This window comes from Henningerozyma blattae, chromosome 9 (assembly GCF_000315915.1).
Source record: "Henningerozyma blattae CBS 6284 chromosome 9, complete genome".
NCBI lineage: Eukaryota > Fungi > Ascomycota > Saccharomycetes > Saccharomycetales > Saccharomycetaceae > Henningerozyma > Henningerozyma blattae.
The window spans coordinates 739,567-765,218 of NC_020193.1; the positions used below are offsets into that span (position 1 = coordinate 739,567).

Consider the following 25,652-nt stretch of genomic DNA (forward strand, 5'->3'; position numbering starts at 1 on the left):
ATAGCAACTAAGCAAGCAAATGGTGTTATTTAAGGAGAGCAAAGGATCGAAACTGATTAAATAAAGCAAATATTAATAAAAAATGTATTTGACTAAGGATGAGGGAGACAGCAAAAAAAGGGTATCTATCGTTTGAAATGCAATGATCACTACACAACTAGTCCATTAAAAAAAATAAAATATAAGAGTAATAAATTGTGAAGAGTTCAACAGCCAAAAAGAGTAGAAAAAAGGTTCTTGATACACTAAGTTTTATCTAACGATTTCCCAGAAAATACCTTTCTTTAGTACGTGTTTAGGTGTTCCAAAAAAAGTTCTTCATTCACTTGACACCCTCAAAAAGTGATTAGGTACGAATCGTGGAATCCGTCAACAGAAAAAAAGCAAAACAAGTTATAATATCACGATGTATAAATATGTGGAAAGAGATGTATAAGAAATTCGTTACAAGAATGCAGGAAACTGCCAATGACGTATGAGACACATTTATTTAAAACAAATTTTATTTCATTTGTTTCTTTTTTTTTTTTCTTTTTGGAAATGAAAAAAAATTAATTTGCTTGGCAAAAAATAACGTACATTCTTGCATCTTGAACCTTTTGTCTCTCATACGCAATTCATCAACGCGTTTTATGTTATCTTTGGATATCAATTGTATTGAAATGGAAACAAGAATTATTGATAATCAGATACTGGCTAAAATGGGACAAGACAAGATTGAATGCGCTAGCTAAGGGAAGTAAATATCCAGAAATTACGTCTTCTATAGGTGTTTCATGATTTCTGGAGATAATGAATGTTTCAAAATAACACAATTAATTGCTTAAAATGGTAAGGTATTGCGCTTACTTCATATTCGAGCCAACACAATGCATTACCTGGCACTCTGTTTGTTCGAGATTATATGTAGATCTGAAATATTGACATCAACATTCATTTTTTCTTTTCATCACATACCCTGGAAAAATTTGCGTGACGGCCGGGTAATAAAACAGAGGTATATAAGGAGCGTTTTTCCGTGCTTCCAATTGAAAAATTTTCCAAACAAATATATAAACTATAAGAAATACACTATTCAAACAATGTGATTTCATCGAGTGAGCAACCTGACAGCAGTATGGTGTTGTGATGTGAGGACACATGGCAGCGTTTGCATACACTGCACAGGAACTCGTGATCTGCTTGTCCATCGCAGGATATATAACTTTCAAGGATGATAAAACCCAACCAGCCGGCTATTAAGAACAGATTCACCAAGCGGTGGGTTGTGTGGCCACCCTGTGTTACTGGATGCACCTAGTTGTTTTCCATGGCATATCTCTCACCGGCTTTGGAGTCTCAACATAGCTCGTTCTGACTATGTTGAAGGCCCAAGACCATCTCGAGAGAACTGGGGTCACTTTATGTGATGAGTGTCGGCATTTTTTAGTCATAGTTACACTGAGTTAGTTTGTACCTGCTCTTGCTGTTCTTAGTGCTCTTTTTTTGCCTATGGGCTTGTAAAATATTTAAATTGCCAGTCACATGTACACAGTGAGGGCATTTTTCTGACACTCCGGAAAAGGAAGGCGATTCGAACCGGTAAACATTTTTTGCAAAGAATTTCATTCTACTAATAACGCTGAGATAAGCCTGGGTGAAATCGACGTAATAATCGACGCAATAATGTAATTGAGGTAATAATGCTATCAATACAATCGAGGTATTCTATCTAATCAATAGCCAGACTGTAATGTAGAGTGATGATCTAGACTTGACCTATTTTAGAAAGATATATGTCTTGGAGATGCCATTTGTATCGGGTGTTTGGGAGTTACATTTTTTTATATTAACTTTCATCTATATATATATTGATTGTTTCATCTTTATTTCAATAAAATCTCCTATATAGTCCGATACTCTATTAACTATTGTTAGGATATACTAGAGGTATAATAAAAATACAATAAGTAAGCAATACTTAGCACCATTGTTCAAGTGCATCTAAATAATCTTTAAAATGGCTAAAAAATCTCGTTTTGGATATACTTTCAACAAATGGATGGGGTTTTTCAGAAAAGTTTCGCATCATACTTTGGAAGAATTAGATGAAAAACAATCTAATACTTTGGAAAGTAAGCAAGTAGATGCCTTATTCCTACCAAGTGGTACTACTTCACCAAATATTTCGAAAACAAATACAAGTAATAAACAGAAATCAATAAGAAATTTGAAGTTTAAAAAATCAAGTTTATCGATAAAGACAAATAATACCTCGTTATCCACTAATCAACAGACTCGATTAGAGATGAATTCCTCCAATGATAATACAACCAGCAATACTACAATGACTAGTCATTCTAATAAATCCTTAAATATTCCAAACAGTAAAAACAATACATACCTTAATGTAAACCCCTTCTTACTCAATTACACCACCAATTCTAATGGTAATGATGACCGTGATGATGACCGTGATGATGATGATGACACTACACATTATACAAATTCACTCACTTTTGCAACTTATGATAGTGTGAAGGAATCTAGAAAACTACGAAAGGAATCAGAAAAAAATGGAGTTCCTTTTATAAATGCTAATGAAGTTTGGATTAAAAGAAGAAATTTATGGACAACAAAAAGTTCTAATTGCATAGATTCAGAAGTTTTAGAAAAAAGAAATAAAGTTTTTGAAACTATACCTCCTGGTTATTATTCCAGAGTTTATAAGAAACTGGTAGTAGATGATAAACCGTTGTTGGAACCTTTGAATTTACAAAATGCAATTAGAGTTATTGATGCTGGCTGGACCGAAACTAAAAAATGGGATAACGCTTCTAAAGGATTGTGCTAATGCCTATTCGTATCAATAGAATTTCCTCAATATTATAAATTTTTTCTCATATTCCATCTTTTCCAATTTCATCCTACATTTCTTCGTTTAACAATACCGTACTAATCATCATTTGCTATAAACTTTATATATTGTAATTTCTAATCATTCAACGCCTTTTTCCTATCCCTCGCCTCACCGTTACTTCATGCCTTTTTATATTACACGTCTTTTTAATACTATACGTCTTTTATAATATTTTAATAAATTCTCTTATATTTCACATACTAACTTCCTATCAAAGTAACTCTCCATTTAACATATTGTATATCTATTTCTAGTAATTCACCCACGTGTATTTTTGTTTTATTCCCCGGCATTTTTTTTTAGAAAAAAAAATTTGAGATGACTTGCCTAATCTATATCTGCCATAAAGCTTAATCTACTGCTTATATTTACTGTCATACAAACGTGGGTGAAAAGTTTACAATATCTAGATCTTATTTCAGATACAATTTAATTGTTTTAGGCTTTATATATTTTTTGTTATTATTCTTATTTAAATAACATTCAATTCGCTAGTATATCTAGAGCAATTAATTAATTAATATTTTTTAAAGAAGAAACGTCACATTACAATAATGGACAACCAAGATGATAATTCACTGCAACCTATCCAAACAAATAATAACTCTACCACCCCTATAGTTTCTTCTACATCATCCATAACATCTTCTAGCATTACTGTGAATAAAAAGACTAGAAATGCAATGGCTTCTATGGCTCCAATTTTAGAAAGTTTTAGTCCAACCACATCAAAAAGCGAAAATAAATCATTGAAGTTACATGGACCAGGAACCCCAGATTTAGATACAATGGAAACTGAAGATGTTAATACAACATTACAAAGAACTTTGAGCATCACCTCAGATACGAATGCCCCTCCTCATGCAACTTTCTCAAATTCTCCGTTACACTCAAGTGTAGATTCTAGTGTACTTGTTAGTTCACCAATTTCAAATTCCATTTCTTTGAATGGAAACACTATAGGAGAAATTCCAATCTTAGTCAATAATGAATCCCCTTTCCTTTCCACTTCACCAACAAATACTTCAATTAATGCAAATCTTCTTTCAAATCCTGTAAATAATTCACCTACGCTAGATAGTTTATCCAAATCGGTATCTTTAAATTTAAATTCAAGCCCAAATCTAAAAGATGAGTCTTTTATTCAAGGTATCCCATTACCAAAAAGAAATTCTAATGTTTCTAATACAAGTATTGATTCAAAAATTAGTTTAAACATCAATGCTAATAATACAATGAAACCAAAACAAATTATAACAATTGAAGATATGATTACCCAACCTTTAAATTCAACACCTACATCAACAACAATTAGTTCACCATATCTCAATTATACTCCAAACTTTAATATGGCTACAAGTACACCATCTGCGCTGAGTTCTATGGATCCTCCTAATTTGAAATTATATAATAATAATAATAATAATAATAATAATAATAATAATAATAATAATAATAATGGTGGTAATAGTAAATCAATCACTACTGTTATACCAGAATTTCCAAAATTACAATTACCAAAAATTGGAAAGATAGGTGTTTGTGCAATGGATGCTAAAGTTTTATCAAAACCTTGTAGAAGAATTTTAAATCGATTAATTGAAAATGGTGAATTTGAAACAATTATATTTGGTGATAAAGTTATCTTAGATGAAAATATTGAAAATTGGCCAACTTGTGACTTCTTAATTTCATTTTTTTCAAATGGGTTCCCATTAGAAAAGGCAATCAACTACGTAAAATTAAGAAAACCATTTATAATTAATAATTTAATTATGCAAAAAGTTTTATGGGATAGACGTTTGGTATTAAGAGTTTTAGAATCTGCAAAAGTTCCTACTGCTGAAAGATTAGAAATCTCAAGAGATGGAGGCCCTCAAATTGATAATGATGAAGATCTCAAAAGGGAATTGTTGAAATTAAACATTATATTTAATAAGACGCCTGAACCCAATTGGAGAATGTTAGATGATGATACATTAGAGGTGGATGGCAAAATTATGAAAAAACCATTTGTAGAAAAACCTGTTGATGGAGAAGATCATAATATTTATATATATTATCATTCAAAGAATGGCGGTGGAGGGCGTAGATTATTTAGGAAAGTCGGAAATAAATCATCTGAATTCGATCCAACATTAATTCATCCTCGTACGGAAGGGTCTTATATATATGAAGAATTTATGGATGCTGATAAATTTGAAGATGTAAAAGCTTATACCGTGGGCCAAACTTATTGTCATGCTGAAACTAGAAAATCACCAGTAGTAGATGGTGTTGTTAAAAGAAATACTCATGGCAAAGAAGTCAGATATCTAACAGATTTAACGGATGACGAAAGAGATATTGCTAAAAAAGTATGTACATGTTTCTCACAAATGATTTGTGGGTTCGATCTTCTAAGAGTTAGTGGGAAGAGTTATGTTATTGATGTTAATGGCTTTTCATTTGTCAAAGATAACAATGCCTATTATGATGAGTGTGCAAATATTTTAAGAGATATATTTATTAAAGCCAAAAAAGAAATTGATGAAAAGAAGAAAACATTACATCTGATTCAAGAAGAGAAGAAGCAGAAATGGGTATTTAAAGGTTTGGTAACTGTTATTAGGCATGCTGATAGAACACCTAAACAAAAGATTAAGCATTCGTTCACATCTCCAATTTTTATTTCTCTATTAAAAGGCTATAAAGAAGAAGTTGTTATTAGGAATCCAAATGATCTAAAAATCGCTCTATTAGCTTTAAATATTGCCCAAGAAGAGAATGCAGAGGACCAGAATAAACTTGCTTCATTAATAAACGCCTTAAGTAAGAAATTGGAAATACCAGGCACAAAGATTCAATTGAAGCCAGTATTAGAGTCTGATAATGAAGTAGAAAAAGTACAATTCATCTTAAAATGGGGTGGGGAACCTACACATTCTGCTAGGTATCAAGCAAGAGAATTAGGTGAACAAACTAGGCAAGACTTTGACCTGCTGAATAGAAATATATTGAAAAATATTAAGATTTTTTCCTCATCAGAGAGGAGAGTTTTATTATCAGCTCAAATTTGGGCTACTGCCTTATATAGAGCAAATGAATTTAGAACTGACGAAATCAACATCAGACGTGATTTATTGGATGACAGTAATGCTGCAAAAGATTTAATGGATAAGGTTAAAAAGAAGCTAAAGCTACTTTTGAGGGAAGGGAAAGAGATGACTCCACAATTTTCTTGGCCAAAAAAGATGCCTGAACCTTACTTTGTAATGAAAAGAGTAGTTGAATTAATGAATTATCATAAAGAATTGATGGATTATAAATTTGCCACCCAAGACACAGATTCAATGCAATCAGAATGGTGCTGTGCTGAAGACCCTAGTTTATTCAAGGAAAGATGGGAGAAACTTTTCAATGAATTTACATGCATTGAAAAAGTTGATCCATCTAAAATTTCAGAGCTATATGATACTATGAAATATGACGCATTACACAATAGAGACTTCTTAGAGCATATATTTGATCCAAGTGATTTAGAAACTCCAGCTAGAGAAAAATTTAATGCTCTTTGTCCACATTCTCTAGTTGACAAATATCCAATTAATATTTTGGCTAAAAATAACTTTAAAATTGTAGAATCAATTAAAAATAAGCTAAGCAGCACAGACAAACCCTCAAACAGCGTTGGATCATTAGGCTGGGTACTTGAGAAGAATAGCAAGACTTCAGATAATGCAAACTCTATGATATCGGTCTTTGAAGAACGCAAGTTTATGCAATTTAGAGAATTATTTAAACTAGCGAAAGTTTTATTCGATTTCATTTGCCCTAAGGAATATGGTATCGAAGATAATGAGAAATTAGATATTGGATTACTGACTTCTTTACCATTAGCTCAACAAATACTTAAAGATATTGCTGATATGAAAAATAAAGAGGATCCTGCATGCCATGCCTATTTTACAAAAGAATCTCACATTTATACATTGTTAAATATCATATATGAATCAGGCATACCAATGAGAATTAATCGGAATGCATTGCCAGAATTTGATTATTTATCACAAATTAATTTTGAATTGTATGAAAGTACAGATAACAATGATGAAAAATCACATTCTATTAGATTAAAGATTTCACCAGGCTGTCATACTCAAGACCCACTTGATGTTCAACTTGATGACAAACATTATATTAGTTGTATCCCCAAAATATCTCTGACTAGACATTTAGACTTAAATTACGTTCATAAACAATTTCACAAAAAATTTGAAAGGGTTCATCTACCGCAAACTTTTACCCCCGTCAATATTACGAATCCTAAAATTGATTATTGCACTCAAACTGATTGTGACAAAAAAAGCAAGCATGATACTAATGAAAATGACGTATTTAATTCTACAAAGTAGATCCATGTCGAATTATATAAATAACTAGAATGGTGACTATGAAATAGATCACAGAATTATATAACTAAAAACATTATTATACTGTTTTTCAAATACGTATCCATTATCTTGTATCCAAACGATTACAAATTTTATTAAAACTAAAATTGATGTGTATTATTTTTAGTGTTATTTCTTAAATATTTTTTATTGTGGCTATAATTAATGTGTATTATTTTTAGTGTTATTTCTTAAATATTTTTTATTGTGGCTATAATTAATGTGTCACAATATTGAGAATAATAATTCGTAAAAAAATAAAAATATATAAAAACTATAATGAAAATATATGTTTATTAAAAAAATATTTAAACAATAGGAACATACCTTATTGAATCCAGTACTTTTTTATTGTTTAACTTTAAATTAACCTTTTTGTTTTTAAAACCAATTATGTCAAATATTAAATATCCAGAGCTTCGATTTCTTGAAGATGATCAATGTAAAAAAGAGGATATTTCGTTTCTACAAGAGATACAAAGAGAATTACCAAAATATTTAAATGATAAAAACCCAATAGCCATTATTTCTGTTGATGATAAGGGTGAAATTTATGTGGAAAATTTGAACAGCTTCATTTCATCTAACGAAGATAATGCATCTATTTTGATAGCCCCAGGTTATGAAAATATCCCAGAACATGTTTCAGAAATGCCCAATACTACATTAGCAAGTTTACAAGGTCGAAAAATTGTGATTTTTTTAACCATCGAATTTCCAAGCCTTCTTACAAGAAACCTTAATCTATATAAAATGCCATATATCGAACTAAAAACACCAAGGTACTCAATTTTGTTTCAAATTTTTATTTCAGGGAAAATGTCGTTATTATTGAAGCTTCAAATAATTTTAACCTCAATGAATTGTTACAGGAATTACGTAAAAATACACCTAAAGAATTTATATCACCCGAATCTTTTGTTATCTCATCTTTTATCTATTCGTTTCAATATTTTGATCGTGTTTCTGATACTAAACTACCACTCTATGATGAGGTAATCGATAGGTGTGAAATGCTCTGTTCAAGAGTATTTTTCAATATGAGAGCGGTACACTTTGATATTCAATACACAATGGCTAATTTGAAATCACTAATGACTTCTTTAGAGTATTTTGATGTCAGTTTAATTCGATTTAATGCCACTATTCTTTTTAACAATGAATATCTTCAAACACTTCAACATATTAGTCTTCAACAAGAGAAAGTGATTAAAAGAAAAAAACGTATTGGGATGGTAGAATTAAGGATCTGGATGATATAAAAGATAATTTTAACGGGCATGTTGTTCGAAGGACAACATGGATTGGCTCATTTATCACAAGTATTGCTGCTATATTGACAGGAGCCTACGTTGCAAATATACTTCAAAATAATATAATGCTTGTACTATGTATATTAAGTGTACCATCGATTTTGGTTTTTCCATTCCTATTTAGAATTTGGGTGGGAAATATTCGACCAATTGTTACCACTTTATGGATTATTCAGAATATACTAGACTGTTTGAACAATTTATATGATTATGCACGTGAACGTCAATAATTTAGAACAAATGCCTCTTATCAAAATAATCTCGCCATTCTTTGAAGCAATGAGGCAGTTCAGGGCTCAAATACCTATGATATAGTGCTAAAGTTATATTTGTAGATATATATTATACAAACTTTTAACATATAAAGATTTATTCACCCTTAGAGAAATTTAATCTTATTTTAGAAACTGAGTTCTAAAATATAATAACTATCAGAAGTAACACGTACTCCTAGTAAAATAGTTCAATACTATTTATTCATTCAATCTTTTACCGAGGATACGCACCTTCACAGCAATCACTAACCTAATAGATAACCAGACCATCCACATAAGAATATCAAATTGCTAAATGTACAGAAATACCTAGGTTATTTAAATGGTATTTGTTGGAGAGTATATACTAGAAAATAAAGGAAGATATATGACTAAGAAAATCCAATAGTTATAGAAAAAATAAAAAAAAACTTAAAAAAGTTGATTGAACAAAGATATTCGTACAATATCAAAAAAAAAAAAAAAGATTTGTTTCATTTTCATCTATACTACATTAGTAATGGAATCAAACAAAACAGAGATACTTTCACCATTGTGGTTACGGCGAATACATTCAGCAAAAATCATAGAAACATCAATAACAACCAATTTCTTAGACTCGGTAAGAGTTTCTTTTGATATTGGGAAGGTATTGGTTACAACAACTTGGTGAATTGCATCTGATTGTTCCAACTGTTCCAAGCAATCACCAGTAAATATACCATGTATACCAATAATGTACACTTTTGTTGCGCCACAGTTTTGAACTAAATGTTCAGCTGCACTAATGTATGCACCTGGTCTATCAATCATATCATCTAAAATAATTGCAATACGATTTCTAACATTTCCAACTAAAGTGATTAATCGTTCATGCTGTTGATTTAATGTTGGTTCATCATCTTCAGAATCATATCCATCATAAGTTTCTCCCAAAGCATAAGCATCTTGTGTAGGATTAGAAGAACTAGTCTCAGGACTACATTCAGAAAGTGAGCTGTCACTATCACTTTCGGCGACATTATCATCAATGACATGTCCATTACGGATTCTTGCCGTTTGGATACCTTCAGTTAAAAAAATTTTTTCTTGCTCATTTGGGTCTTCACCAGGCCTAATAATAGGCCTATTTTTTCTTAGCATAGATTGCTTTCTACGTTTTAGTTGCTCATAGCTTTTATTTTGAGAATATATATCTTTAGCACGGCGGCGGTCTGTGTGAATCATAGCAAAATTAACTCTTAAAGTACTAGCAAGTGCAGTAACTCTTTTAGCACCCCCAGGGTTCTTTGAAACAATGACAGCATCCTGATAATCTTTAATATTTTCAGTAATCCATTGAGCTAAACAAGGACCTCCATAAAGGTTATCTACCGGTTTTGAGAAAAAACCTTGCATTTGATTGGAATGTAAATCCATTGAAATAACGTGGTCTGCGCCAGCCATAATAACCAAATTAGCTAACATCCTTGCGGTAATAGCACCTCTATGCTTCTTCATCCTACATTGCTTTGAATAAGGAAATTGTGGAATAACAGCAGTAATTTTTTTAGCTGAGCCACCTCTACAAGCAGAAACCAAAATTAACAATTCCATTATATGATCATTAACGCTGCTTGATGCTGACTGTATAACATACACATCCTCATCTCTAACTGAGGAGCCAATTTGAACAGAAGTTTCACCATTAGCGAAATTTTGCAAGGTACATGGTGCAGGCTCAATTCCCAATCTTTTGCAGATTAGGTAACCTAATTCTGGATGAGAGTTACCCACAAAAACTTTACACTTACGCATATTAATTAGTAGTTGTTCTCTTGTTTCTCTTTTAACCAGATTATTTAATTTCTGATTCTTGTTGTCTTAAGTAAGTAATTTTATTCTAATTCACTTTCGTAATTATAATAAAATACAATGGATTTGGCTGAGGTATGAAATGCAAACGTTATCCTTAACAAAAATGATATACTAACAAATTTTATAGAACCGCCGTTTCTCGTAAACAGTATTGTAGATGATCCAAAAATAGCGTTAGTGATAAAGTTTAAAAGAATCTAGAGGTGTTATAGACCTAGGATGAAAAATAGCTGACAGTGTCTTGAGTAATCTTATTCACTAATTATGTAAATTGAAAATGTGGAATATATAAATGATTATTTGATTTGAACATCGCTCTTTTGTTAAATGTTAAAAAGCAAAAAATAATAATTAAGGTTTCATCTACTTAATTTTATAATAAAATCTATTGAAATTTTTGAAGTAACATCGGCCTAGTAAAAATTTTCCCATTTCCAAGCCTGTATGAATTAAATTGTAAAAAGTGATGAGATTTTCCCGTGGTTATGGGCTTAAAGTAAAAAAATTAGGCTATGGTTGATACATAATTTTTTATGAATAAAAAACATTGAATTATAGTTTGCGCAATGAATCATTAAAAGGATTAATAAATATTAACAGTTAATAACAGGTATATAAAAAATTATCCAAAAACAGAAATATACGAAGAAAAAATAAAGAATAATATATATAATAAATACTAAGACTAACTTATTATCTGTGAAGAAAAACAGAATAAATAAAATCAGAATACAAATGGAACCTTATAAGATTAGCAGTAAACAAAGGAAAAAATTTGAGAAAACTAAAATTATTTATTTTCGTAGGATTCCCAATTATCTAGAATATCCTTAATCTTGTCAGAACCAGTTAAGTTATACACATCTTGGAAATATTCCTTCGTAATTGCAAATGGCTTGGCGGTCAAATTTGGAATATATTTACCAACTAATTTATCGACTTTAACGTTTTCTTTAATAATATTCTTAGTTAAGAAGCTCTTGAATGGTTTAACACCATTTCTTAAGTATGATGAGTGGAAAGGTACTGAGATACCTGGTAGTGGTATACATGCAAATCCCCTCTGTAATTCAATTGGTTGTGGTTTAGCTAAGGATTTCTTAGCAACTTCATCAATTATTTCGAATAAGTTAGCTTCGACTTCTTCTAAAGACATAGTTTCTTGTAGTTTAACAATGTTGATCTTTTGAACTTTAATGAAGTTTAATACATTATTTAAAGTATCCAACCCTCTTAAATCACCAGCTGCAACATATTGTTGACCTTCAACATTATAATTAACAATTTCACATAACCATTGAGTTCTCTTGCCAACTTTTTCAACAACAAATTGTAAAGCTTCTTGAGTAAATGTTGGAGAAACTCTACCTGGGTTTACAGCAATCATACCATAGTTAGATCTTCCCACTTCATCTCTTGGAACAGCTACTTGCATGGTCATACCTCTGTAGAATACAACTTCAACTAAAGATTCAATTGACATAACATCTGCCAAGGAAGCTAAAGCAGCATATTCACCTAATGAATGACCAGCAAAGGCAGCATCAACAGGAATCAACCCCTTAGACTTCAAATCTTCAAAAGAAGCCTTTTCCATTAAAGTTAAAGCAGGTTGAGTAAATTGAGTAGCTGATAGCAAACCTGTTGGTGATCTAAAAGTATAAGAGGTAGTAGTTTCGTCAATCTCTTTAAAAATTCTTTCAGTTTTAACGGAACCATCAACAATAGTTTCGAAAATCATTTGAGTATAATTCTTTCTAATTTTCTTACCCTTTTCACCACCAAAATAAATAGTTAATTCATTTGGATTAGTCTTGACAATTTCTAAGATAGAGAAACCATATGTATTCTTGAAGTGAGCATCAGCTCTGTCCCAAACATTTCTTGCAACCTCTGAGTTTTCATATAGATCCATACCCATACCTTGTTCTTGTGAACCTTGACCAGTAAAGACAAATGCAGAAACTGGTTGTTCAATTTCAGCTTCACCTGTTAGAACAACAACATCATTATCATTCTTAGTTTCAAAAGTGATCAATTTTCTACCGTTAATCATACCAACATGTTGGATAGTTGTTTTCAATGGAGTATTTGGTAAAACCATATTAGCAAAGTTACAACTGTAAGCACGAACTCTTGAAGAAACATTATCCGCAGCAGCATTTTCAATTAAACTACGAACTGCAGCAGAAGAATACATACCGTGTGTAATAGTACCAGGCAATTGGGCGTAAGTAGCAAAATGGCGAGAAACATGGATAGGATTTAAATCACCAGAAATTCTAGCATATTTTTCATTTGTGTTTGGAGATTGAGATTCAATTGTGCCAATTGGAATTGGATTTTCCAAATTAACCTTGTGTTCTAACGTGGAACCGTTTCTCTTCAAATACTCAATTACCGGGTTACCGAAAGATTCGCTAGCTTCGTAATCTACAACACCAATTTCCACAAATTCTCTAGTAGGTAATTCAATTTTAATCAGGCCATGACACTTTACAGATGAGAAAATTTCGGCATCTTTAAATGTAACTTCAGTTTCGGTTTCAAAAGAAAGTGATTTGTCTAATAAATCAATATCTTCATCATCCAATTGGAACCATTCTTTGGAATGTAAAACAGCGATATCCTTTTGAGATTTAATGGTTACTCTGTAAACAGGATTGGTTGTCTTTTGGAAAGTGTTTTGGAAATCAGTGTAGTTACCTCTGTAAAAGAAGGATGAAGTGACTTCCATAACTGGGGAGCCTTCCCTTGATAAAGTACCAATAACTTCAACTACCTTACCGGTTGGTTGATTAACGATAGACTTAACTACAGCAGATGTGGTAATTAAATCGCCTTCCTTTAATGGAGTAGCACCAGGAATCATTCTATAACCATTTGATAAATGTACTAACTTCAATAAATCACCATCAATAGTTTCTGGAAAAATTGCCTTTATAATAACTCTCCAGCCAACAACAATTGCAAAATCCATCGGAGCTAACATAGTTCTACCTTCTCTCTTCACAAAATCTTCACAATTATTACCAATAGCGTGAGTAAATTTGGTAATAGCATCAGATGTAATTCTGAATTGATTGTTGTTAATGATTTCATCCTTTGGACTGAAGTTTAAGTCGAACTTTTCATCATTTAACCATAATTTCCAATACATTTCTTTAATTCTGTTATTACGGTTTTCCATAATTTCAATAATTGGGGCAAAACCATCATTATTATTAAAATGGTACAATAAGCTTAATTTAACTGGTTTGTTATCCATTGATCTATTTTCAATCAATTTTAATTCGATTTTATTGTTTTCAATGGATGATAATTTTGCGATTGGTTTAAATTCACCTTGAATCTTGTCGAACAATGTGACTTGGGCCTTCGATGAATCGTTATAGTTTTCAATTTCTACAATCAAATTAGAGTTAGCTGAATTATCCTCAGAGTTAGAGGTAGCAGCAAAATGTTTTGGTCTAAAGATATCCCTAATTGGATTGTCAACGTATAAGACATCTTGAACGATTCTATCAGTGTTGAAGAAGGCAAATCTCCAGTCCTTCTTTGTGCCTGCTAACAAATTAAACCAAACGTTTTCATTCTTAATAGTGCTGGAATTGATAACTAATTTCTTAGAATCATTCTTGGAGATATACTTAGTAAATGAGGATTCAGTAATAACTGGATCATTACCACCAAAGTAATCAATTGTTGGAATAGAGTCAACATCATTATTATAATAATCTTTTAATAATTTTTGAACTTGACCATCATGAATTTCATCCAAAATATTTTTGATTGGTTCATTAACTTTAGTAGAAGCTTTAGTAGCAACAGGACCTTGAAGAATACAAGTTCTCTGAACATCTTCATCGATAACAGCTTCCAAATGTTCTGATTGCCATAAGGAATCCTTTTTGAAGAAAAATTCGAATCTTTCATCTAAAATAGGGACAAAAGGAACAGGTTTTTGGAATGGGTTCAAGCACATGTTTAAGAAATTATCGACATCTTGAGCGTTTAAATATTGATCTTTAGCATTTGGATAATTTTCAAAGATCAAGTCTAAAGTTTTCAAAGGTTCTTTATCCAACACAGAATAAGATTGAAGGATAGAGTTAGTTTTCTTAGTGGTAAATCTTTCTTCAACTCTACGTAAGAAATCACCAACAAAGTTTCTCAAGGTAACATCAATCCAAGAATTAATTGATTTAATGAACATTAATTCGACTAATCTATAAGCAACTTCTTTATAAGTCATATTGTTCAATTCACGGATTTCACCATTGACTGTTGGGAACCAAGGTTTTGAAGTGTCTTCATTCAACTTCTTAATAATATATTCACGTTTATCATCTAAAGCAGCTAACAATTTATTCTTGGGTAAATTAAAGATAGTGTCATCTAATTCTTTCCAGAAAACAACCCATCTGGTAGCGATCTTATGAATTGGTTCACCCATTTCGGAACGAACAGTTAATATACCACCAGTTGACTTTTTGTAACATTTAGTCCAATCGCTGTCTTCAACACCCTTACATTGAACGATTAATTCCTTAGCAGCTAATGAAGTCTTGGCTTCCTTAGCAACCATGACACGAGAACCAAATAAGAACCCATCGAAAGGCATTGGTGGATAATTCAATTTAGTTGACCATTCACCAGTCAAATAAGGATAAGTATCACTTGAAGAACCAAAACCAGAACCAGCTATTAGGATGATATTCTTGTATTTTCTTAATTTAGAATACATTTGTAACATAGGAGCATGGAAATCTTCGAAAGAGTGGTGACCACCAGCTCTACCACCCGTCCATTGAACGACAATTGGGAAGTTTTGATGGTGTTTAGCAATATTAATAACTTGAGAAATGGAATCAATAGACCCTGGTTTTAAATTCAAATGAGTTAAACCTAAAGTTTCAATGTATTCTGTGGCAATTTCTAAAGATGGAACACCTGCACCAATAGTTAAAAACTGAATTGGATAGCCTTTAGATCTCAAATCTCTAATCAAAGGAATACCCCATTGTAACATTCTTGGGTTGACATAAATTAAGTTAATACCCAAAGAAGTACCTTTTTTAATTTGGGAAATGACTTTATCAATGGCATTTGTCATCATTACAGGGGAGAAGTAACCACCACCTGCTAATTCAATGGTATAGCCTGCATTAATAGTGGAAGCCACAAAATCTGGAGAAACAGTAGTTGGTGTCATACCTGGGACTAAAATAGGTGGTTTACCGATTAACTTAGAGTATTTCGTTTGAACAAAAATCTTGCCTGATTTATTTTTGATTAATTTTGGTTTGAATTCATTTAACCAATTGATGTTGAATTTCACTAATTTAGGATTCAAATTGAAGATTTCATTTTTATAACCGATATCGTTATCATCATCATCTAAAGAGCCATTTGAATTAATATTACCTGCGATAATGATTCTAACACCGGTACCATCTTTATTACGGTGAGTTAATATACCTAAACCTGAAGAACCACCTGGACCAAAATCTAAGATATGAGAAGCGTTGAAATTTGTTGTAGTTTCCCAATTAACAGGTAAAGTGATAATACATTTAACAATTCTTGCTAAAATGGAATCTTTATCTTCATCAAAAGATTGTAAGTCCTTACCACTAAAAGTGTCAAATACTGGGATATTCAAATCTTTACGGTTGAAATCGACATTTTTGGCGAGTAAATCTTGAACAATGGAGTCTTGAGCTGGAGTTAATAAGTGGCAATGGAAGGGAGAAGTGATTGGTAAGAATCTATTTGAGAATTTCAATTTTCTTTCAGTATATGGGATTCTTGATTGGTCTAAACCAGGCGGAGCCTTTTCCTTTCTTAAAGCTAAATTTAACCCATAAAGTGATTGTGGTGGACCTGAAATGACCATATTTCTTGCACCATTAATTAAAGAGATGGAGATATGTTTTTCAGCAGGAAGATGATCATTTGTAATTTTGATGTAATTTTTCACTTGGTCCTTTGACAAGTTTGTAATAGATAACATTGGAGATGGTAAGCCTTCATTATTATTTAAAGAATCTTGAACAATAGAATTTGGTAAAGAAGTGTTTGGATAAATCAAATGACAGTGAACACCAATGTAAAATAATAGGGTAATGGATTTTTTCATAGAGATAAAAAAATCATCCCAAGTTTTAGATTCAGCAATGGCCACTGCAGTGACCAAACCTTGAGAATGACCAGTAGCACCCTTTAGAGAGGAAGCCAACTCGCCAGGTGTCAAATTCAATAATTTGGCAGTGATCATATAATGAGCAAATTGTATAATACCTATTAAAGGACAGGAGATTGGAATTGATAATAGATAATCTTGATTTGGAGTCATGTTTGAATCTTTTAACCAATCGATCAAATTGAAACCCTTTGTGAAAATGTTTTCATAATCATTATTTGTGGTGGTAGTAGATAAATCTAATAACAATTTAGCCAAAGATTCGATCAAATCTTTGATTAATGGATAGTAGATATCATACAAGTATCTCAATTCTTCGAAATAATCATCAGTGTTACCTTGGCCACCAAAGATGGCGAAAATATTTGTCTTTAATGATGGATCCAGAAGAGCACTCTTTTCAGTGGTGAAAGGTTCATTCAAAATGATTTTAGATTTGATATAATTCTTGATCAATTCATTTGATTTCAATAGAGTTGTATTTTCAAAGATTTTCAAATTATTAACAGCTAGAGAATGAATATCTTTTGAATTGGAAGATAAAAGATATGAATTTTCGAATTCATGTACTGCCACACGTAAGACATCATTAAAAGGGCTTGTTTCGCTAGAAGATGAGGTGGTTGTAGAATCATCAGTAGTGGAGTTTTCAATAATGTCAGAGACATAGCCCAAGAACTTCCCCAGCAATTCAATGGCAGATACTGGTTCTTCATCTTGAGAATAATCTGGAGATGGTTCCACTAGAGTCTTTTGGAATTGGTCTTTCAATAGAGCAGCAGCAAAATATGAACTTGCAGGAACAGCAATGGCATGTTCTAAAGCCCCATGAGTTAAAGTGACGGATCTTGTAGAAACACTCATTTTTTTATCAAGGCGTGAGTGCGGTTGCAATTGCGATTGTGATTGTGACTGGGTGGGATTATCAAACGCCTGTTGTTTACCAATGGTGTTTGGAAATGCTTTAATACTAAACAGTGACAATGGGACGTTATGAGAACCCAAGAACGAGAGTTTCCGTGGAAAAACCTTTAGTATTAAGAGTGATAGGAGTAGCGGCACCAGCAAGAGAGATAGCAAAGATATCGTGTCTCGTCTAGCAAAATGGGGGAAGAGGTGATGATGAGGTGGGAAGGGAAGGGGTTGGTTTTGTAGTGATGGAACACGCCAAAAGCTAAAACATATATATATATGAATATATGTTTATGTGTGTGTATATGATTCATGGCAAAGCCTCCCCCACTGGCAAATGCAATTGAATATATACCACGTCTGTACGCGTTCCAAAAGTTATTTCCACTTGCCAACAACGGTCGCAGTTTTCCACGTCCATGAGAAAGTAGCCTTGTTTCCACGCGTGCGAGCTGCTTTTTTCCATTGGCTGCATCCGTAACTGCCTAGGAAGCCTCTCTCTCTTTGTCTCTTCACAGGAATAAATAACGGACAGAACAGTGTCCTGTCGCCTCTATGCTTGTAGGTAAATCCTACTATTGGGCGCCTGTAGACAACTTAGTTTGGCGGACAACGCCGGTGTCACCCCGAGCGGGAAACACAGAACGCCTCGCAGGCCACATGCAGCCCCTATTGGACCGGTGGCGTACAGAGAGAGAAAACACGGCAGCACTTCTTCTTGTTGGGTTATGTGGTGCCTGGATATATATCACTCCGTACGTAAGTCACTCTGTACGGCGTAATCGCTATCGCATAACGATTGGCACGTGATACGTATTCTTTTTTCAGTTTTATAGGATGGTAGGGTAACATGCTAATGTTTTTTTTCTTTCTCTTCTATACTACTTTTTTTTTCATGAACGATTGTTCCCATTCTTCAATGCATTTAACAATAGTAGTCATGAGATAAGTATAGGTCGATGGACATCATCCGCATAGAGAAGTGACGAAGAAGCGGTAGGAAGGTGACAGTAAAACGACAGTAAAACGATAGAGAATCGATTAATTGAGATGAATTCCAGCCATAATTTTAACATTGTCGTGACTTTTGTCAAGAAGATCATGGCTCATTTGGACGAGCCAGATGCCAGCAAGTTAAATTCATTTTTAAACTTATTCAACCAATCGAGTTCGAAAGTCATATTCAATGGTACACCTTTCAACCAAGCCATGTCATTTATTGAATTATGGTCCAATTCTATTGTGAAGACCAACCACCTTTTAAGTTTATTAGATTTCCATGAAATACCGGGTACCAATATCCTAGTTATCAACATTAATGGGAAAGTAAGATTCGATGAGTCTGGAAGGGATAAGAATGGACGTGACTCTATAATCCCATTAAACAACACTCAGCCCACACAGATGAATGCAAACATGGCGAATAGATCGATCTGGGGTCCATATTTTGGAATGTCTTTGCAACTGGTCATTGATAGTGCAATTTTTAGAAACAATACTGTAGGGATCATCAATAGTTTCAATTACAATTTGATTTATAAACCAGAGGACTCTTTGATTAAGATATAACACTAGCACGAAACGGAGCTTTCACGTATGCAAGGGCGATTACTGACGTTTCAATGGTAACTCAGAATTATCAATAGGTGATACACGTCAGATTCCTTTGAACCCAAACTAAAGAAAAAAAATCATATATCAGGCGGCAACATCAATGTATGTATATTAATTTGTATGAATTGAGTTATTCTAGTATCGGAACCAGAAAACTATTCTTGCTGAAGATATTTTTTTTATGTATGTTTTATACTACTAGTCTATAGATTGTTTTACTCTAGCATATCCAACTACAAGAAACAATCTGCTTATATAGAGCCAATCGCTCTCTCGGCAGGATCTGCAAGCTTTCCCAATTAGGCAACCGATTTTGCCGCCCGCCCCTAATTTTTTTTTTTTGCTTTTCTTTTCTTTTTTTGTTTTTCCATTGATTAGAAAATCTACCAAAAAAATTTCTTTTCTATTTTGATGGTAAATCCTTTAGATTCTAGAATGTGACATACTTACATACTCATTCTCGATTATCTTATATATAAAATTTACTATATTACATATTGTATCATATTTCATAGATGATGATCAAAGGGCAAATTATCTAGTAGACGTATTCATGAGAACCTCTAGATATACTGTATGCCGTATACTACAAGCAGGTGCTATCACAAATCTCAAACATAAAAAAATATTCCCGAGAAAGATTTAGGTCCCAATATGTAAATAAGATCCATGATATTTCTTAATTTCAAAGACATATCAATCTTCTATCCTTCTAATAAGTACAATAATAACAAATTCTTTTCTTCGATAAACTTACCATAAAAACAGGAATTGTTGAACTGAAACTTGAATTAACCTTTGTTTTATTCAATTAAAGTTTCCTCTTTTTCGGCCTTCCACAACAGGCAAAGCGGCTAAGGTAAAATAGAAAAAAGAAAAATAAAACCCAACAATTTCTGAATTGTTGATTATTCCAGCTTGTACTTAATAGTAAACCTTATTATTCGTTGAATTATTAACATCCATTTTTTTTTGATCAAGATAACCGATATCCCCATGTCTATCAAATCAAGTGTGATGGGATGGATTAGCTTAGCATCTGGTATAACGGCTTTTGCGAAATCCCTCCTGGCAAACTTCCTATGAAATGTTATGATTTAATACATACGGCTAGTTATTATTATTTATATACTTAAAAGTGAATATTTAAATAAATGAAACAGGGCTCGAAGTATGGCTTAAACAGATAGAATGATAATAGTGCAATACTCATGAAATCATGAAGATATTTTGCTATTTGTATAGTAGATAATAGCAGATATATATGACAATGGAAAAGACAATTAATTTGATTCTAGAATTACTAAAGGACCATGTCTTGTATTTTAATTCTTCATCTGCAAATGAATAAGCTCTCCCTTCATATTCATATGTCTGCCCCATATGTTTCTTATAGATATTATCTCTTGCCTTTATACCTTCACCAATAAAGGATTCAATTTCTAAAAGATATTGTTTCTCCTCTTCTGTCATATTCTTCTCATCGGTTTGTAATAATGCATTCTCTAAACTGAAGTCTGGTTTTTCTCTAGTCTCTGGAATCTCATCTGACATTTTAACAAGTTCTTTTATTTGCTCGAAATAGTATACGTTGAATAAATTAGTTATTATTTTATATTGTCTTGTCTTGTCTTGTCTTGCCCAGTTTTCTACTTTTGTATCTAATTTGTATAGAAACAAAGCGCTATCAAGCTTATTTAAATACCAAGTCTCGTTGTTTTGAGTTTTAAGTTTCTAGCATTGTAAATTTATACTACACTACATAGGTTATTATTTCCTATTCCATAAAGCTTTAGATGATCTCTTTTTTCCGGTCCGATTTGCTTCCCTTATATTCTTTAGATGCAAACTCTTACATAATGTTCCTTGAAAAAACTAATGGCCAGATGGCAGGTGCAAAAACAAAGAAAAAGTAAATAAAATATAAACAGCGTGCTATTTAACTGGGCTATAATATAAGCGCATCCAGCATTATATGTAACAAAGATTAACGTTTTATAATTCCTATTAATATATTAGTCTCTTTTTAAATATAAAAATTCTATTATCAACTACCTTTTATAAATAATAATAGTATTATATAATTGCTTACATAGAAGATATATATATATATGTGCGTGTGTGTGTGTGGGTGTGTAAGTATTCTTATACTTTACAATTGAATTATTATTATGTGAGGAGTGATATTAAATGCAGTGGTTATATATATTTGCCAAATGATAAGCTAGTTGGCGTATGGTGATAAAATGGATTAAAACTCCGCACGTTCTGCTAATCTTGGTAAAGTTTCTATTCCTCTTATAACAAATTCTTTTTCATCATTAAATTTAGAGTCTTGATTATCCAAATTAAAATTGTTAAAATACCTTATTAATTTTTCTCTGTTTTTAATTAAAATCTCCATTACATACTTATCCTTGGTAGGATTAGCAATCATGACTTTAAATATATTAAAGGATTCTAATTGTAAATTCTTACTCTTATCGATTAATAATAACATAATTAACTTTAGATTATCCGCAGAGCTAATATATTCATTTCTTAAAGTACTAAAAGTACGATTTAATATCAAACTTGTCAGTAGCTTAATACTCTGTCTCTTTATGACATATGTCCCATTAACTATTAGCTTATTGATATTATTGATAAATCTTGGAATGTTTTCATTGCTATTATTATTAATATCATCACTAGAATATGAATTAAAAAATTCTCTTGAAACTAATTTAATATTAGAGGTTAAGGCAACATTTAAAATTTGTAATGATTCAGTACTGATTTCAAAATTATTTAATTTAGCAAATTCAAAAAATTTCCAAAAATTAGGATCTTTTAATATAATACGATTCAATTGTTCATATTTAATGTTCTCAATTATCATATTACCTAACATTAAAAAATTATCCTGATAATTTTTTTTATTATTTAATGATTCCTCAATTTTAAGTATCATTAGTTTTATAATACTTGGTTTACTAACTAAATAATCCACAGTGACTAATTTGTTATCCTTACTATATCTTAATGAAATAGCATATATTAACATTACTTCCTTTTTAGCTTCAAATTCTAACTCACAGAAATTATTTATTAAATCATAAAATAAATCTTTATTGTGCATAGCGTTATACATCTCATCCATCAACTCGTTGCTTGGTTGATTCCCAAGTGTGTTACCATTGTTTCCATCTCGTAGTATGAATTCCTTTAAGCCTATTAAATATTTAGAACATTCTTCTTGAGCTCGACGTTTCTCATTGGTGTTATTATCTTCATTACTAGTTGAGCCGATTAGATTTGATGTATTTGAGATGCCGGATAAATTATGTAATATATTCAATTGTTCTTTAATCGATTTAACAAATTCATTTGGTGTGTGTGGATTTTTTTTCCACCAAAACGCCATATCTACATCTTGTTGATTCTTATGTTTCTTAAACATCTTTTAATTTTTTTAGTATGTGTTTTCTTTAGCTGGTATAAAATTTCCTTTGAACAGCGACTATCAGTCTTTATCTATTTTTAAATTAAGATCTTTGATTAATCAAAAATATGATCTATTTAGTATTACAAAATAGTATTTTTGAATATTTGGCATAAATAGCTTAAATCCAGCAAAGTCACTTTTTTAACACATTTCGCAATTACCTCAAGCGAACAGCCAAGTTTGTGTAAGAATTTTCCTATAAAACAACTACTCCGAAATAAATTTGGATTTACAATTTTCTCTGGTATACCTTAATCCAGTTTTAAACATTATTATAAGAATTATATTGCAGCCTTACTAAAAAGCTTATTTCCTTATAAATATATATATGTACATATCTATACACACTAATAGATCAATAGAATGCAGGAATTATTAGTTAATGGTAGCCTCTACTCGTTAATTCTTTTTCCAACTCTAGCCAGAAGTTACGTACGACTTCCATATCTTTATACCTCTTATTCTTATCCAATTCCACCCTTGAAACATTCCACTGTTGGACATGCTGTGGTACAGTATCACTGTTGAAGTAGAAATAATAACCTTTACAATGTTGAAATAATTCTTGTGGGGTATTCCATTGATAATTATTAAATTGCCATATGTGACCTGTAGTGAATACAGCTACTACCCTTTCCCAGTATTCAGGTTTTGTAAACATTCTAGTATTATTTACAATTAAAAATCTAGCTGGCTTAGCTAAACTGTCGAATTTCTTCTCCACTGTGACAAGTTCTGAGTGATTTGAAGCTATATCTCTTGGGTTAATATATTTTTCATCAATTAAAAACTGTTTGATATTAGACAATGTAAATAATGAAGAAGCAGCAGAGGGTATCAAAATAATTGGATCTTTCATGCGTATGTTTTTATTATGGGCATTTTGTTTATGTTTTGATATACCACTAGAATCTCTACCTGGATATTTCTTATTTTTAAGCGAGGACTTGATTGAATGAACTAGTTTTAACTCAGCATCCTTAATTAAGTAACCAAAATCAATTGGTTTGGAACCACGTAATTCCTTATTATGATCCAATAATATTCTTTCATGCTCAAGTGTACGTTTTAATTTTGTATCTAAAGGTGCATTAGTTGGTGTTGTTTTCATATCTATCGAGGTTGTAGCAGTAAGTGTACTAGGAGAATTGATATTATCATTTACGTCTTCACTCAAAACAGTTGCATTTTCATTTATATTTGTATTTGAATCATTGATTTTTTGAATATAAGCGGAGGTTTCAGATTTGCCAGATAGCCAATTGATTAAATCATTTCTAAATAAAAATGAAACATTGATTAAATTCTTGGCTTTACAGTCTTCTAAATATTCTGCTGAATTTGAATCCTTATTAATCCAGCAATGAAGAATTACTCTTAATGGAACCTTTTTAGAATTGACCATAAACTCAGTTTCATCATTTAATTGATACGTTTCTTCTAAGCCATTAGTAGAATTGTTTGGAAACTTTAATAAAGTTGCCTCTAATATATCAGTTGTTTTATTGTTTGAAGAATCTAAAAAGAAATATTCACCTTCACTTTTTAAATGATCTCTAACTTTTTCTAAAGTACTTGACATTCTTATTTAGAATTAGTTCCGATTAACGCACACGATATAATGGTGTAGTCAAACTTACGATTAAGATAAGTATAGTTAAATACAATGCAAAGATACAGCTATCGGTTTTATTACTGTCCCCAATTTATTTTTATTAATTTTTATATTAGATTGTATTTCTTACTTTTATTTTTCATTTTAAGCTTAGAAGTAAAATTTCAGATTCCGAGAGGGTAACTTCTCTTGGAAAATAATCTACCTATTAAAGAATTTTAATTAGACTAGTAAATATATATATATTACATACACATATATGTGATGTTATGAAAAGTTCGTAAAATATTCCACCATAGAGTTTAGTAGAATAGTATCATTGAATTTGAATTTCGAAATTTTGTTGGCTTCCAAAATATCGTCGAGCAAATGAAATGAATGCAAAAATATCTGGCATATGAAACACAATATAATACAGTTACACATATGTATTTTGTTTTAGAAAAATAGGCTTGAAAATTAGATATTCAATCTTAGCGTTAAACTCTTTGCTACTTCAGTGGTTTCAATGGCATTCTTAAATTCTTCGAAACTTAAATGGCCGTCTCCATCACTGTCATTTTCCATGATAGTTCTATCAACAATTTGTTGTAATTGTTCGTCATCCAAATTATTACCCACCATTATTTTTAAAACAACAAATAATTCACCATTTGATATATAGCCATCATTGTCGATATCGTAGATTTTAAATGCAAATTTCAGTTTATCATCTTTACTACCTCTACCGCTAAAAATTGATAAACCGGTTATGAATTCCTGGAAATCAACATCTCCACTATTATCTGTATCAAACACTTCCATAATACGGCCTGCTAGTGGGTTAGAAGACACACCCGGTATATTCATAAATTCTTCTCTATCAATTGAGCCATTGGAGTCACTATCCAATTTCATAAACCTTTTCCTTAGTCGTTCGATTTCATCCCTGTTAAAATTTGTATCCTCTAAAAGAGTGTCTATGATTTTTGATGATGAAGCACCCATCTTATATATATCGTTATTTGGTTATTATTAGGAAGTATTAAACTAGGTGTTGATTCGATTTTTTCTTTACAGATTT

At 31.6% G+C, this 25,652-nt stretch overlaps 9 protein-coding genes across 9 annotated transcripts; 4 read left to right on the forward strand and 5 right to left on the reverse strand.

Annotated features, from left to right (window-relative positions):
• Nucleotides 1–2,041: 2,041 nt before the first annotated feature.
• On the forward strand, nt 2,042–2,833 carry TBLA0I03080 (uncharacterized protein; the record flags this gene model as incomplete). The annotated part of the gene is made up of 1 exon (XM_004182434.1): nt 2,042–2,833. One exon carries the CDS (start codon nt 2,042–2,044, stop codon nt 2,831–2,833), a length of 792 nt encoding a protein of 263 aa, XP_004182482.1.
• Nucleotides 2,834–3,453: 620 nt separating this feature from the next.
• TBLA0I03090 (uncharacterized protein) lies at nt 3,454–7,293 on the forward strand (the record flags this gene model as incomplete). Its single annotated transcript, XM_004182435.1, has 1 exon — nt 3,454–7,293. The coding sequence occupies one exon, from the start codon at nt 3,454–3,456 to the stop codon at nt 7,291–7,293; it is 3,840 nt and encodes a 1,279-aa protein (XP_004182483.1).
• Nucleotides 7,294–7,725: 432 nt separating this feature from the next.
• On the forward strand, nt 7,726–8,331 carry TBLA0I03100 (uncharacterized protein; the record flags this gene model as incomplete). Its single annotated transcript, XM_004182436.1, has 1 exon — nt 7,726–8,331. The coding sequence occupies one exon, from the start codon at nt 7,726–7,728 to the stop codon at nt 8,329–8,331; it is 606 nt and encodes a 201-aa protein (XP_004182484.1).
• Nucleotides 8,332–9,403: 1,072 nt separating this feature from the next.
• PRS1 (ribose phosphate diphosphokinase subunit PRS1) lies at nt 9,404–10,696 on the reverse strand (the record flags this gene model as incomplete). Its single annotated transcript, XM_004182437.1, has 1 exon — nt 9,404–10,696. The coding sequence occupies one exon, from the start codon at nt 10,694–10,696 to the stop codon at nt 9,404–9,406; it is 1,293 nt and encodes a 430-aa protein (XP_004182485.1).
• An 850-nt stretch (nt 10,697–11,546) lies between these two features.
• Nucleotides 11,547–17,825, reverse strand: FAS1 (tetrafunctional fatty acid synthase subunit FAS1; the record flags this gene model as incomplete). Its single annotated transcript, XM_004182438.1, has 1 exon — nt 11,547–17,825. The coding sequence occupies one exon, from the start codon at nt 17,823–17,825 to the stop codon at nt 11,547–11,549; it is 6,279 nt and encodes a 2,092-aa protein (XP_004182486.1).
• A 1,098-nt stretch (nt 17,826–18,923) lies between these two features.
• On the forward strand, nt 18,924–19,442 carry MTR2 (Mtr2p; the record flags this gene model as incomplete). Its single annotated transcript, XM_004182439.1, has 1 exon — nt 18,924–19,442. One exon carries the CDS (start codon nt 18,924–18,926, stop codon nt 19,440–19,442), a length of 519 nt encoding a protein of 172 aa, XP_004182487.1.
• A 2,296-nt stretch (nt 19,443–21,738) lies between these two features.
• Nucleotides 21,739–22,929, reverse strand: HYM1 (Hym1p; the record flags this gene model as incomplete). The annotated part of the gene is made up of 1 exon (XM_004182440.1): nt 21,739–22,929. One exon carries the CDS (start codon nt 22,927–22,929, stop codon nt 21,739–21,741), a length of 1,191 nt encoding a protein of 396 aa, XP_004182488.1.
• A 424-nt stretch (nt 22,930–23,353) lies between these two features.
• Nucleotides 23,354–24,556, reverse strand: CDC73 (Cdc73p; the record flags this gene model as incomplete). Its single annotated transcript, XM_004182441.1, has 1 exon — nt 23,354–24,556. The coding sequence occupies one exon, from the start codon at nt 24,554–24,556 to the stop codon at nt 23,354–23,356; it is 1,203 nt and encodes a 400-aa protein (XP_004182489.1).
• Nucleotides 24,557–25,048: 492 nt separating this feature from the next.
• On the reverse strand, nt 25,049–25,576 carry CNB1 (calcineurin regulatory subunit B; the record flags this gene model as incomplete). The annotated part of the gene is made up of 1 exon (XM_004182442.1): nt 25,049–25,576. The coding sequence occupies one exon, from the start codon at nt 25,574–25,576 to the stop codon at nt 25,049–25,051; it is 528 nt and encodes a 175-aa protein (XP_004182490.1).
• Nucleotides 25,577–25,652: the final 76 nt, after the last annotated feature.